The sequence below is a fragment of the Brachyistius frenatus genome, unplaced genomic scaffold, assembly GCF_029030835.1.
Source record: "Brachyistius frenatus isolate BFR_SWC_R1_liver_20210118 unplaced genomic scaffold, ASM2903083v1 Contig_32, whole genome shotgun sequence".
Taxonomy (NCBI): Eukaryota; Metazoa; Chordata; class Actinopteri; family Embiotocidae; genus Brachyistius; species Brachyistius frenatus.
Genome location: NW_027210631.1, coordinates 1,398,054 through 1,413,283, shown reverse-complemented (window position 1 = coordinate 1,413,283; position 15,230 = coordinate 1,398,054). Strand labels below are relative to the sequence as shown.

Sequence of the window (15,230 nt, the reverse complement as noted above, 5' to 3'; positions counted from 1 at the left end):
GAAGTGTATCAATGATGGCTGGCTTCCAACTTAATGAGCCATCATTAAGACACCTGAATACCTTCATGTCAAAAGGTCTGCTGTGAAAAAGGTCTGCTGTGGACGGAGGTGAAATAGATCCGGTAGCAGCGAAATAAACAAGATATATAACCGCTTCCTACAAAAACACAGTGGGAATTAAACTGGGCCACAGCAGGTTAAGTTTGTGAGGAACTTCCGCCCTTCACCTGACACTTCAGTTGTATCCCCAGAGTGCAATTACATGGATAAACCACTAGATGGGACCATTGTCAAGCAGCCAGTATCTATAACTGCAAAATTGACTGCGTAACATCCATTCATTCAAATGCGAGAGAATATGTTTAAATTACACGCAATCAGACGGCAGATTGGTTTGTTGTAAAAAAGACTTTTTGTATGTGTTTATCACCATCGTCATATTTATAGCTTCAAATGGTTAAAATATGAAATAATAACCACCTTCTTTAAAAGAGTAGTGTTCAGTTTAGCTGTCCTAAACCAGCCTCATATATTTTTCTAGAGCTTTCAACCACACGGTCTTCCTTAGAGGGTGTTATTGAGCCTTTTTGAGAAACTATTGATTATTTTACATGTATTGTCTCGCTCTTAATTGCATTAAAAGCATAAGTCATAAAAAAAACACAACAATAATACTTATTATTATTATTATTATTATTATGAACACTTATTATTATTATGATCGTTATTATTATTATGTTTTTCAGAGTGAGGTTGTCCCCTGTCTGGATTGGTACGGCTCGGGAGGCGGAGCTTGGTTGCGTCCCCAGTCTTGGGGATTCACACGCCGAGCGGATCCTGGCTCTTCCAAACGCACGCTGCACTCCACCCGCGCCGGAGGCCGTGAGGATGCCTCTGGAGAGGTGACCACCGCCAGATCCCGAAGCACATTTCCGAACAACAATGGCGAACAAATTAATTCACATCCAGTTGCTTTCGCTGCATTAATTTAAAAAAGAAAAGAAAAAAAGAAATGCGTCTAGGGGGTGAGAGCGACGGTGGTGGAAAGCTCAGGACAGAAGCGCTTTAGTGAGGGGTGGAGGGAGGGAGGAAAGGGGGAGCCCGCGACGCTCTCTTGTCCTGCAAGAGGATAAAGGGAAGAAAAAAAAAAAAAGGAAATTAAGCTATTTATAAGCGGACTTTTCGGGGTCAGCCACCGGTGACACCATGACCAGCGGGCCGGATGAGAGCTCGGTGCGCGTCGCCCTGAGGTAAGGATGCAGCCGGGAGGACCCTCCTCTCTCCGAAGATGCTCTTTATGTGACACACCTGCTCGGAGGAACATGCACATGTTGTTCCCTGCTGCAGCATCCACCATTGTAAACACACACACACACACACACATAGCATCTACCGGAGCCTTTCTATTGCTGCAGACACGCTTATTTTTGTCTTCTTTCCCAAACAATAACCCCCCCTCCTTCCTCACGTGTGCTTTTATTTTGAAGCTGCATGGATCCTCTCTGCTCCAGTGCCTGGAGCCGCTGTTTAATTGTTCGTTGCACAGGTTGCACCGCAAATATAGACCAGTGGCCTTCGATTACATGAGCTGCTTTTGTTAATACCTGCACTGCACTGCGTTGTTGCGGATTTATGAATGAAGATCTGAGGGATTAGACCGAGGAGAGGCCGGGTACTCTTCCTTTGTGGTTGTAGTCAGATAATCACAGGGTCTGACATTATTTTAAGAAAGTATACAGTGTGTTTTCACATAGAGTTTACAGAATCTGACTGCATTTTATCCCCTTGTCCTCTCTTATTTTGATTTTATTTATGTGTGTGTGTGTGTGTGTGTGTGTGTGTGTGTGTGTGTGTGTGTGTGTGTGTGTGTGTTGAGCTTCAGGCAGTGTGCGTTTGCTGTATCATGCTGATCTGACCCTTGTCCCTGAGGCCGGTCCATAGTATCACTTACACAGCAGACAAACTGAGATATAGCAACTGTATGGTGCGTCAAAGAAGTGTGTTTCAGTTTGTGTGAACAGTTGGACTGAACAAAAGTCCAATCAGTATAATACATAGAAAATCAATAATGACATCAATAGAGTTACATGGTAGGGCGGCAGGGAAGGGCTCAGTGCTTGTGTGTGTGTGTGTGTGTGTGTGTGTGTGTGTGTGTGTGTGTGTGTGTGTGTGTGTGTGTGTGTGTGTGTGTGTGTGTGTATTGAAAAGAAGACCTGAGATGTCACGTGAGCTCAGTAGAACAGAGAGAGAGAGAGGACAAAAGCTTGTCCCTCTCATGTTTCCTACTCTTCCCCTCTCTCGCTGCCTTGCTTGTTATTGTGCATTCAGACTTTGACCCAGAACTCTGTTTACTGAACCAACTCGGTTTACAAGCCGGTCTCCCTTCTTCATAGATAATAAATAATATGTCAGTATATCCCGTCAGGCCCTCTGTTTTTTTTTTTTTTTTGGGGGGGGGGGGGGGGTTTGTCAGCGCCCTACGGTCTCCTTAATAAGATCCCATTCACACTGTATAATTACATTTATCTGGCTTCCTCTCTGATGCTGTCTTCATTTCTTAGAGACAGATGCTTTACATTCAGGGTGCAACTAACAATTATTTTAATTATGAATGAATCTGTCAGTTAGTTGTCTGGTCTTTCAAATGTCAGAAAAGGATGAAGAATGTCCATCGATGTTTCCCAAAGCTCAAAGTGCAACCTAAAATGTCTTGTTTTGTCCCAACTAACAATCCGCAACCAAAAGATAATCAGTTTCTTATGACGGAAGACCAAAGGAACCAAAAAATATTCACATTTAAGAAGCTGAAATCAGATAAATTGAAAATATTTTCTTTAAAGAATGACTCTAATTGGCCAGTTGTTGCAGCCGTTTTTTCGCAGCACACAAAAGAACAAATACCGTTGTATGAAAAGTGCTTATAATATGAGACATCAGCTGTCAAGAAAGGTTTGTGTATGCTTGCCAGTTACCTGCAATTGTATCTGTGTAGAAAGCTCAGGTTCATTCATTATTTGCGGCGCTCTGTTGTCTTGTTTTCTGGATAAGTTTCCATCTGTAGTCCTATTAGTGGTCAGACAAATGGGGTATTCATCGGTATATTCTTTTATTCATGAGTTCATTCATTCATATGTTTGTCTTTCTTTGTTTACACCTGTAAAGGCTATGTCTCTTCCTCTTTGTGGTTATTGGGTGAATTAGGGGGAAGTTTGCTTTTTCTTCCAATTCAGCATGTAAATATGACTTTGGTTTAGGTCAGAAGATATGTGACACTATAAAACTAGAATATTTTACACTGAAAAAGATCTTGGTATTGTGAATCTGCATGTGTTGGTAATAAGAGTCAGTCTGCTCTCCTCTGAGGTCAGCTGTGTCACCTGGAAATGCTTTTACTCGTTAATAGTGCGTTCACGGGCAAATAGGAAGTGGGGAAGTTCTGATCTCTGAGTGGAGTCGACTGAAGAACATTCCACACAGAAAGTGGACGTTTCTACGAGGTCTGACATGTCGGTCGGACGTCACCTGACGTGGAAGCATTTGTGGTGAAAGGAAGAAACGTAGCAGCTCCGAAGATGAGCTGGAATAGCTGGACTTGGTTAGCTCTTCAACTTTAAAGTTTTTTTTTTTAATCTAAATTCTCTCCAATAAACCCGCTGTGGAGCGTTTAACAAATGGCAGACACTCTTTTAATGAATTGTAATGTTGCTCCGTGTCGGCTGGATGTGTGAATCGTGTGTGCTGACGTGTTAGCCTCAACAACATGACGAGATGATGGGAAGTAGAGGCCAGAGCAGTTGAATAATGAAGATATAACTAAAAGAAAACTTTGATTTATATACTTATGAACATTACTGAGGTGATGAGAAGTGAGGTTGTGATTTCACTGTATTCATTTAGGATAACAAGGAATTGGCAGCAATAATATTTCTCACTTGCTCTTTTAATTCCCTCCATCTGAAGTAATCATGTCCACGCCCAACTGTAAAAACAACATAAAGACAGGATGTAAAAACAAAAAAATGCCAAGTAAATCAACCTTTGAATTTACTGTGATTATAAAGTTGAAAAAAAAAAAGTATTATAGTGCCAGCATATTTGTCAAAACAGTTTTTTGCTGATGAGGCTGGAAACATAAGAAAACGTGTCATCTTCAACTAATGGTACAGTTATGTTTTTTTTTTTTACTGATAATCACTGCAAGGCACACCTTTTCATCTGCCACTAAATCACTGACTTTGCACCTTTGAACGTCAAACCACAGCTTCGTGTTGATGTTTCCAGCTCGATTAATCGCCGTGGCAACATTCTAACTATTTTGGAGCCGTATGGTTGTGGCTCACCTGACCTTTACAGCCCTTCGGAAGATCTCGACTGTCAGCTTCTGCCCTCTCTGTAATAGTTTAGTTCGCTGTGTGTGCGTGCGTGCGTGTGCGTGTGTGTGTGTGTGTGTGTGTGTGTGTGTGTGTGTGTGTGTGTGTGTGTGTGTGTGTGTGTGTGTGTGTGTGTGTTTTCAATCAGCGAGCAGGTTGCCAACATCTACCTGCCTCAGCCTGCCAGGGTAATGCCGTCTGTTAGCGGGTTCCTAATCCCCCATCCTAACACGTCCAGAGTGATGAAACGATGAAGCGCTCTCTTTTTTTTCTTTTTTTTGTGGTAACAGACAGAAAAAAAAAAAAGAAGAAGAATAAAGGTCTGGAGCCTTAACGGGGTGAAGGCATAACGAGGAATGTTTTGTGTCGTCTTGATTTATCACTGGAAAGACGGCGCAACGTAAAAACTCAAATTTTGCTCCTTTTAAAAGAGAACTTCCCTCTCGGTGCGTTTGCTTTGCCGTCGTCTCCGGTTTTGGAGACTTCTCTTCTCACCTGACGGCAAACAGATGAGGCGCCTCGGTAGTAGTAATCCGGCAAACACGCTGTCTTTACTGGATTATACCTTGTCTGAATGTGTGCTCCGGATCTCCTTCATCATGTAACATCCCAGCTGAGTGTGTTTATGTGTGCGTGTGCGTGTGCATTCGCGTGTGTGTGTGTGTGTGTGTTCGGGCACAGCCATGCAAACGTTCTTCTTGACCTTTATTTCATGATATAAAAAAAAAAAAAAGAAGCAATGCAAGAAGTTAACGATTTATCCGAGAAGCAAGTCTTTGCCTGAAGGAGCCGGACAAGTGATCTGTCAGTTTGTCGATATGCTTGAAGTGCAGATTTAATAATTCAGCGAACAGCGAGGAGTCAGGTTTCGTAGGTACTTTTGAATTCACAGCAGATACCTTTTCCTCTTTAATTAGATGGGTTAGAGTGAGCGCTTTTAAAAATAGATTTATTTAAATGCTCACTTTAATGCTTTGATAAATGTTGCCGGGTGGACAACATGGATGAAACATATCCTCGCACTTTAGCCAATTAATTCAACAAAAATGCCAACGATGTGCTTTGAAACGAGTCACTCGAAGTCGAGTCGGATTTATTTGTGTGGCACATTTGAAACACAACAAAGGTTGACCATAAACAAAATGAGTCAAACAGTCAAATAGACTTGATCAATAAAAAAACAAGTAACATCAAAAGCAAGATGAAGCTAACACGAAGCGCGCAGAAGTGTATGAGCAGTAGATAAAAACTTTTGAACGTCGGTAAAGAGGTTGTTCCAGAGCTGCGACGGGTCGTCATTTTAGATCTAGCAACAACTAATAGCTGTTGTTGGAGAGACGAGGTGGGATATAGGGCTGCAGCAGAATAGACGGATATGAAGGGGAGGCTCCATTCAAACACTTGTAAACAAACATTCAGATTTGAAAAATCAATCCTGAACTGGACAGGTCGCCAATGAAGAAATTTCAAGATCGGTGAAATGTGCTCACGCTTGCGTGAAGCTTCGCTGCAGCGCTCTGCACCAACTGAAGCCGAGATAAAAGACTCTGGTCTCATCCAACATACAGAGAATTGAAATAGTCCAACCTGGAGGAGATAGATGCACTAATGACTTTCTCCAGGTCTTTTGAAGAGAGAAAGAGCTTAACCTCCGCCAAAGCTCTAAGCTGAAAGAAACTGGCTTTAACAACTGATTTAATCAAGTGATCTAATTTAAAAGAGGAGTTTAATTTTATGTAAACAGTGTTTCATTCAGTCATCCGCTAAAGAGGATTGACAAGTTTATTTTTTAACGATAAAATATGCTGCCCAGCACATTTGTTGGTTACAACTGCTAAAATGACTTTGTTTCACATGAAAAAATGTAATTCATGTTTTGTTGAATTCATGTTTTTAGCTGCGAGAACATGAATATTGACCAATACATGATTATCTGATTAGCATCAGTCAAAATGGGAAAACTCCTGAAAAATGTCACATTTATAATACCTCACAGGTGCAATAAGTTCTAACTCTAAATTATTTTACATCCTCATATCTTCCCGTTTTGTTAGACTACAGTGGAATTTAAAGCCAAATATGACCACATGAAGTTTGTATTTTATAACAAAAACAAGCATGTGTTCACCATACAAACTGCATCGCAAAATTACTTAGGGCATGCCAACTAGACCTCCGCCCACTTTACTTTCACTAATATCCAGATTGTTTAAGTCCCATTGGCTCCTTTGAGTGTTCGTCTGGCACAAGCCCCGCCCCTTTGACCTTTTCGGATTACATCTGAGGGCAAAGGCCTGTGTGCCTGCTGCCCTGCCTCGAAAGCATTGTGTGTGTGTGTGTGTGTGTGTGTGTGTGTGTGTGTGTGTGTGTGTGTGTGTGTGTGTGTGTGTGTGTGTGTGTGTGTGTGTGCGCGTGCCCTTCCAGGCATATTCCTGATAGATATTCATGAATCAACTCATGTGAACTGACACACAAAGCAAAGCATGCTGCAACCCCATCTGCCAGCAACTGTCATGTGATATTGCACTTGGCGTCTAACTATCAAGTAAGTGTTCACTCATTCTGGATTTTTGTGACGGATATAAGATTGGTATTTATTTAGTGTCGCTGCATTCTTCTTGTTTCAAGTTCTTTCACCTCTAAATGTGCCCTAAGTTGAGCGAAAACATGGATTCTGCTGTGCCCTGCTGAATGTTTCCCTTCATACTGCTGTTTACTGTTTTCACCTTGGATTTCCACTTCCCTCCTATGAGTACCATGATTGGACCAAACTGTCCTTGTCAAAAAGGAATGTTTCCATGTTTCCATGTTTCCATGTTTCCATGTGTGTGTGTGTGTGTGTGTGTGTGTGTGTGTGTGTGTGTGTGTGTGTGTGTGTGTGTGTGTGTGTGTGTGTGTGTGTGTGTGTGTGTGTGTTATGAGGATAACAAGTCAGGGTGATAACCACCATCCTCCGCCACCTCTCCCTCCTTCCTGCCCCGTGACCTTTGACCCAGGAAGCATTCAGGAGTTTGATCAGTGACGCAGTCAGAATTTCCCAGCGGCAACCCCTGTTAGCTGTCACCATGGCGACCGCGGGTCCTTTCGAGGCCTGGGGCGTGCGGCGATGGCCCTGTGAATGGACGGAGGTCAGTCACCGTACGAAGGACAGGAGTTGGGGGGGGGGGGGGGACTAAAAGGCTGACTCAGCAGAGCACCCTCTCTTGTCTTTTTTTCCTCTTTCCCGCCCGGACTCTGTTGACCCGTCTCCGTTGTCGAGCGTCGTTCCCCAATTCCCTCTGTGACTGCTGTTTCCACGCCGGAGAAAAGACAGACTCAAGGCCGTCATCGCACACTTCTTGTTTATCAGCTCCCGCAGAGAGGTCCAAGGTTTTCTCTGCAAAACTGCAAAATAACGAGGATGCATCCTTCATACAGCTTCTTTTTCTGTTGTTGTTACTGTAGTCCTGATAAATTAACTGTCAACTTGCCACAATGGTATATGATAATCTATCTGTAATCTGAATTCCTTATTGTCACCGAACAGGGTACAATCCCAGTCAGTGCAACACAAGAGAAAGAAAAAATAAAGACAGAATATAAAAACACAAATTTAAAAGTTAAAAAGACGTGCGATTGCCCGACTCCATGAGAACAGCAGTCGTTGGTGAGCTGGAGTATTGAACTATGTTTAAGGTGTTGTTTTTTTAATGTATGCAGGTCGTGCAGTTGTTAAATAATATGTACAGAACTGCACACATGAATATGTACGAGGTGCAAAATCACATCGTAAAACGAAACTATATACACACGCGGATATTTATACATGGATATGTACACCTGCTTTCTAGTCAAAAAAGAAGTGGAAATCTAAATCTATAGAATTTCAGGTCTATAGGTTTTTGCCATTAAAGACTTAATAAATCATTCATAAGAGTGTAAAGTCCCCGTCTCTTGCGATCGCGTCAGATGTCAAAAATGAAACTTTAAATATCTCTTCTCTGAGATTGTGTTCCTTGTCACTCAAAACAATCGACTGACTGTTTGTAATTTTATTGTGATCACAAGTTACCGAGTCATTCATTTAGTGCTTTACATTTTTTTAACTTGTTTGAAGCCTGAATTATTGGATGGACTTGGATGCAGCCTGTCCTCCCCCGCATACATCATTGATGTATTACTCTAAATCCTGCACACTGATCAATTTCTGTCTGGAGTTCTGCTGTATGAGCTTGCTGTTTACAGACTTAGGAGAGTCGTCCATTGAATTGACTCTTGATGTCGAGACCAGCTGCGAGACAATAGAGGCTGTTACTGGAAACGTGGCTCAACCATTTTCTTTATCTCTTTTGTATTTCCATCCTTCCATTATTTCTCCTCTGTCCTCCTCCTGCTCGGGGGACAACCATTAGACCTCCAGTCAACAGAAACAGGTTACACAACCCGGTGCACACAAACACACACACACACACAAAACCACAAATGCACCTGCTGGCTAAACAAAGCACGCATTATATGTGTGTGTCTGTGTATAGTGTTATATAAGGAAGTCATGCTGCTGTACCTGAAGGTGTTCTTGAAGCACACACGTTTAAAAAGGATGTGAATTCGTGCAGCAGTATGGTCACGTTTCCTACAAAGAGAAGTAAAGAACGGAGAGAGAAAGTTTCTCTGTTCGACAGAAGCCTTTGACTCAGAGAGATTGAGGCTGTAATAAGTGTGTGTGTGTGTGTGTGTGTGTGTGTGTGTGTGTGTGTGTGTGTGTGTGTGTGTGTGTGTGTGTGTGTGTGTGTGTGTGTGTGTGTGTGTGTGTGTGTGTGTGTGTGTGTCTGAAATCCGAGCGTTTGCACCTCTCTTGTCTCAGTTACATGACCGGCGCACGCTCAATAGGGCTTGTGTGTGCACATGACCTTGTACATGCAGTGTGTGTGTGTGTGTGTGTGTGTGTGTGTGTGTGTGTGTGTGTGTGTGTGTGTGTGTGTGTGTGTGTGTGTGTGTGTGTGTGTGTGTGTGTGTGGTCCTTTATTAGCCTGTGTTTGATGTCACCTCAATCTTCAGTCCTCAGTTAAGGCTCCTCCGAGGACTACAGTCCGCTCACATCTTCATCAAAATGCTCACAGACATTCTTCAGCTGCTTAGTCTCAGTTGTTATAGAGGCTTTTTTTTTTTTTTTTTTTTTAACTATTTGAGGGGTTTAGTACAAACTGCAAACAGTTTTTACTTTATTATTAATTAAGAGCTAATCTCCAACTGCATAAATATCACAAAACCTTTATCATTTTTCTTTTTACCTCTTTACGCAACGAAGGCGTCTCACAAAGAAGATGGCGCTAAATACGCTTGAACAACTCTCCACCTGGGACGTGTAGTTTATAGGTTGCACGTGCAATAGCCCTAAGTTTGCAAATTGTGTTGCTTGGTTTTGCTGACAAGGCAAACATATTGTGTCATTTGTACATTTCTAAATGTTTTAATGGAAGTTTCTCCCTGTTTAAAAATACACGTAACACTGTTTGGCCATGCCCATGGTTAGGGTTCGCTGGGTTTTAGAGTTGTGTCTCTTCCCCAACACAGCGAGGGAAAGTAGTATTTTATTACCTCCCAGAAGCTTGTATTTTCTGTGTAGTTGGTTTGTTTGTAAGCAGGATTACAGAAAAACCACCGGCCCAATTTTCACGAAAATTAATGGAGGGGTGAAGCGCGGGGCGTATCTGAATCGTGTCTGATCCACACTTATTTTTCAGTTTCCTAAAAATTGCAACAGAGGACATCTGGCCTATGAAATGCCCTCTTTTCATGTTAAAATCCAGTAGAAAGCAGCAGAGTTCAACACTGAGAAAACATCATGGTTGCATTTGCAGATTTGCATATCGTAGAAAAGTGGACTATTGGGCTTCGTGAAGGTCTGCGCTGTCTGAGTACCTTTCTAGTTTGTGAGGTTCCAGTTACTCTGGACAGTCTTTCAACAAAGCAATAGCAGTTTGGGCCTTTGGTACATCAGGTACTGAATGATGCAAATAGACCATTTAGACTATTTGGCTTTTTTTTATTCTGATAAAGTGTATTATTTTAAATTTCTGTCACTCTTTCATGTTATAATATTTGTATAAATGACTCTTTAATGATGGGCGCTTGTAATTTATAGACTAATATATTTTCATCACATAAAACAAAAGGTTTTACACACAAAATCTTAGTCATGATATTACCAATCAAAAGCATAATCAAACAGACACATTATGTTTGTTTACTGCCTCCAAGTATTTCAGGATCAAAAAATATGTGACCATATGTGACGCTGTCAGGTGATGATGAGCCGGCTGGACGCAGTGAGATGTGGAGAAAAGAGTCTTGTTGTCTGCTGCCCCTTCGGGCTCAGATGTGCCTTTCTGTTTCTGCCGAGTCACTGCTGCGCTCTCATCCGGTGTCTTCAGTCAACGACTAAACTAAGCCAAAAATTAGATTTCCCAGGATTAGATTAAGTAGGTAGGGAATCAGACGTCGGGCTTTGTTGTTGCTGTTGTGGCTGATGATGATGCACGAGGATCGGCTGCCTCTCTGGGGAGTGAATTGATCGGCTGATTGTCAGAGGGACTGATGTCAGCGTGTGATTTGATTCCCTGGGTTTCAGGAAGGATGAGGTCAGCGGCATTGAGGCGTGGCACTGACTCATCTTTTATTACATTTTTTGCAGTACATCATCATTTATAAATTCCTCCAATTTCCTTAAATTGTTCATCAAGTCAGCAGTGGGATAAAGCTGATTTGATTCAATATTGTTTATTGCCAGGGTTTGATCCAAAATATCCCTTTTTGTTCACTTAAATATTTGATCAGCTTTCATCAAATTAGCTCTTCATGGAACTTCAAACCCCCAAAATCAAGGTGAAGGCAAATGATAGGTGTGTGTCTTCAGTTTCTTGCGCGCGCGCGTGTGTGTGTGTGTGTGTGTGTGTGTGTGTGTGTGTGTGTGTGTGTGTGTGTGTGTGCGTGTGCGCGCGTGTGTGTGTGTGTGTGTGTGTGTGTGTGTGTGTGTGTGTGTGTGTGTGTGTGGCGTGCGTGGGTCAGTGAGGAGTTCACTGTTTCTCAGGCTGCACTGTAATCGCAGTAATGAGACTGAGAGCAGGAGTCTATAACAGGATCTGTCACATGGGGAGAAGCTGACAAAGCCCTAGTGTGTGTGTGTGTGTGTGTGTGTGTGTGTGTGTGTGTGTGTGTGTGTGTGTGTGTGTGTGTGTGTGTGTGTGTGTGTGTGTGTGTGTGTGTGTGTGTGTGTGTGTGTTTTAATAGGAATGTTCATATAGGCTTCACTGCTGTATGTGTGTGCGTCTACCTTTCGTCCTTTTAAGTGTTCAGTGGACTCTGTCTCGTCACTCTAAATTCCTTTCATCAGTAAATGCCAGCCAGCTGCTTCTTACTGAACTGTTTAAAAGCTGCTCGGTTTACGTCCATATCTTCAGCCATGTTCGAGTAAAATCGGTTTGATTGCTAAATTAATAATGAATGCTACCATTTTGGGCTAAACTGCAGCCCTACGAACAGAAATGTCTGTTACTGAGTGAGTGGTACAGTTACCCCATTTGTCAGCCAAATGCCACGACTTCCTGTATCTGTTTCAAAAGAAAACCCGTAGTTTCAAATGAAAAGCTCTGTTGCATTTCATACACAGTCCAGCCATATATAAGTTTGAACTTAGTCTTGCTGAGCTCCTGTTCTCTTAAAGTGTCTGTTAGTCAAATACTGCAAGCTAGCTATTATTGCCAACTACAAAAAAAAGTAACTCAATGATATTCACAAGACCCTTTTTCTTCGTTGGCGAATGTTGTCATATCCACAAACTGCACTTTAAAAATAAAAATATATTACTTTTAATCATTTGCCAGCTACTCACTGCAGAGGTGTTTCCAGATTTCATCACCAGCATGCAGCATAGTTAGCATTTTATTATTGAAACTACACGCACTTCTAGTCACAAGATAGCAAACATCATTTGGTTGAATGTAAAATGCGCTTTCAGAATATATATATATATTTTTTTACATCAAATCGAACTTGCACCTTACGTCACTCACGCCCTCGTGCTACAGTCAGAAGGTAAACTCAGCATAAAGACTCAACGATTTTACAGCAACTCTGAAGCTAACTCATTGAAATGTTCTTGTTTATTTAATACAATTCTAAAAAGGTTCTAAAAAGTTTTCTAAAGCTGACCAATTTGCATAAATGGACAGGTATGAAAGTTGTCAATCTCATCAGCTCTCTGAAAGACGGGAAATAATTCCAAATAATGCATCCCTCTCCAAAATGTCAGACTGCTCCTTTGAGTCACCCGTCAAATATTAAATATATCAATAGATCAAAGTTGCATGTTTTCTTTACATCTCCTGCTCCTTCGGGTTGATCTTTGGCCACTTCCTGCGCACCTCCTTCCTGCATTGTGCACCACATGAGTGAAGAAACAACACAGACCTTTACTGTATGTTACAATGTAAACGTGCTCCGCTACGAATGCTAAAATAAAATATATAAATGTATCTAATCTAAATCTTTACACTCGTGGTCTTGTTATTTTTCTCCTTAGTAATTCCTCCAACAGCCTCAAACTGCAAACAACAGATTCATGTGTTGAGCAGTTATTACGCAGAGGGTTGCCTTCAGGGGCCTCTGACCCGTGTGTGGGTGTTCACATTTCAAATTTAGTCAAAAATAAAGGTTGTCCATGTCCTCAAAATCAGAAAGACAAGACATGAGACCAATATAACACGCTGAAATTATATGTACAAGATTAAGAAAGTGTTACAGCGTGTGTGTGTGTGTGTGTGTGTGTGTGTGTGTGTGTGTGTGTGTGTGTGTGTGTGTGTGTGTGTGTGTGTGTGTGTGTGTGTGTGTGTGTGTGTGTGTGTCTGCTTCAATGTGCACATTAAGCATCGGGTTGGGGTTAAATTTCCTGGAGAAACAGCCTGCGCGGCTCCTCGGAGCGTCACCCTAGAAGCTGGATTAGCCCTGCGAGTCTCCGCAGCGCTGAAGGTCAACCCTCATTCGGGCCAGAAGAGAAGAGTGTTTTGGGTTGAACCACGGAGTGACGCCTGCCAGATGATAATCACGGCCACAGCCAGTCGGTCCCACTAAATAACACACCAGCTTCACACCTCGCCCTCACCTGTTTACGTTCGACCGAGATGTTTGATGCCAGAATAGTTGAGCACATACACGCACCCTGTAAATATTCAAAATAGCGGTCCATCGGTCACATCATGAATGCAACGCACTTCATGTAACACGATCTAACGAAGGGATAATTGTCTTGAGGCGGTAGTTTTGCAACCCATGATATAGAAATTGCATTCATTCCACTTTACAAGGCATACTATATGTTTTAAAAAGGATTTCTATCTTTTAGACAGCCATTAATGCACTCAAACTCTAACTCTTGTTATCTGCACTAATATTTATAATAGCGTGATATAATATGTCTTTTATGTAGCAAAGTCAAGGTATGTGGACATATACATGGCCACCAGCTTTGTATAAGCTAAAACCAGTGTTTTAGTAGTCATACCTTTTAAGTATAATATTGTTTCCGTTTTTTTCCCTTAAATATTTGGTTTCATGTTAGAAGTCAGATGAGGATATCGTTCATATCGGCTCGTTAAACGTCAGGCTGACGGCCCAGAGAAAGCGAGTTTAACATTTAAAATGGCAAACGGCGAGTATGCGTTCCAAAAATGTTGTATCTTAAAAACAATATTTTTGTCAGTGCTTAAGAGCAGTATTAACATGCTAACAACACATTAACGTATGGCCTGTTATTGTGAGCATGTTGGCATGCTGACATTAGTATTTAGCTCAAACTGTACCTGATGGTGTGTTCGTGAGCAACTGGGGAAGTTACAACTGCCAAATGGGAAAATACGCCTGTCACGAGGAAAGCGGGAGGCTTTTGAGAGCTCCAGGAAGGTTTGACATCACTTGACATGGGAGTGTTTTTGGTGAATGTAGTGTGTACCGTGTTAAATGTTAGAAACGGCAGTACATCAAAATGTGAGCTGTGACGCAACATTTATGACTTCCCGAGCTTCATTTTGTCCCTGTGTGGATTTTGATGGATGATGACTAGGATGTTTGTGAAGGGTTAGAGCACGTTTTTTGGGGGGTTGCCATATTGCCTGTTTGTGAACACTCTCAACTCCAAAGTGGGATGTACCCAAAATGGGAACTTTCCCAATTCCCAGCTGCCTGAACGCCCGCAGATACTTAAAGATACTAATTACCAGGCACTGAAATTGAAGGAATATTAAAAACAACGTCTTAATTATTTGACGATCATACCCAGGAAACTCTTGGCCCCTTGTTGATCCAAGAAAGAGAACATGTCGGAATCAGTTCAGTGTGATTGTTCTGTGAAGACAGATGACAGGTTTGTGACTGCGTGGATGGACTGTGGCTCCTTCCTAATGCAGAGATTGTAACTAGTGTTTTGTCTGGGCTGTAACCATTATGTCAAGTCTGGTTCCCTCTTTCTCATTTCCTCCACTTTTTTTTTTTTTTTTTCTCTCACATTTTCGCAGACATTTCTTTTCCTCTTTAGCCCACCATCGGGTCTTTATATAAATGGAGGACCCCGGGGACGTCGTAGAACCCGAGAAAACAAGCATCACCGCTTTGTGGAGACGAACACAATCAGATAGACGGGGCATTTATTCTCAACGAGGCCACAGTCGTACTGGCTTGTTTCCGCGGTTTTCTTTCAGCAACATCTCAGTGATTTCATTATACTTGACTGAATTCGACTAAATGCCACGTGTACTGATTAAGTCCATATTTTGTTATACTGTATTTTTTTTTTTTTTTTGTAAACACTTGAAGTGAACAATAAACCGG

General features: G+C 41.9%; 1 protein-coding gene across 3 annotated transcripts in view; it reads left to right on the top strand.

The window, feature by feature from the left end:
- The first annotated feature begins 835 nt into the window (after positions 1–835).
- Positions 836–15,230, top strand: part of LOC138621757 (kinesin-like protein KIF21A) — a 38,915-nt gene continuing 24,520 nt past the window's right edge. For all 3 annotated transcript variants that reach the window (XM_069700033.1, XM_069700032.1, XM_069700031.1), the window contains exon 1: positions 836–1,250. In XM_069700033.1, the coding sequence (XP_069556134.1) occupies positions 1,207–1,250 (44 nt within the window). In that variant the 5' untranslated portion in view covers positions 836–1,206. The remainder of the gene's footprint in view (positions 1,251–15,230) is intronic.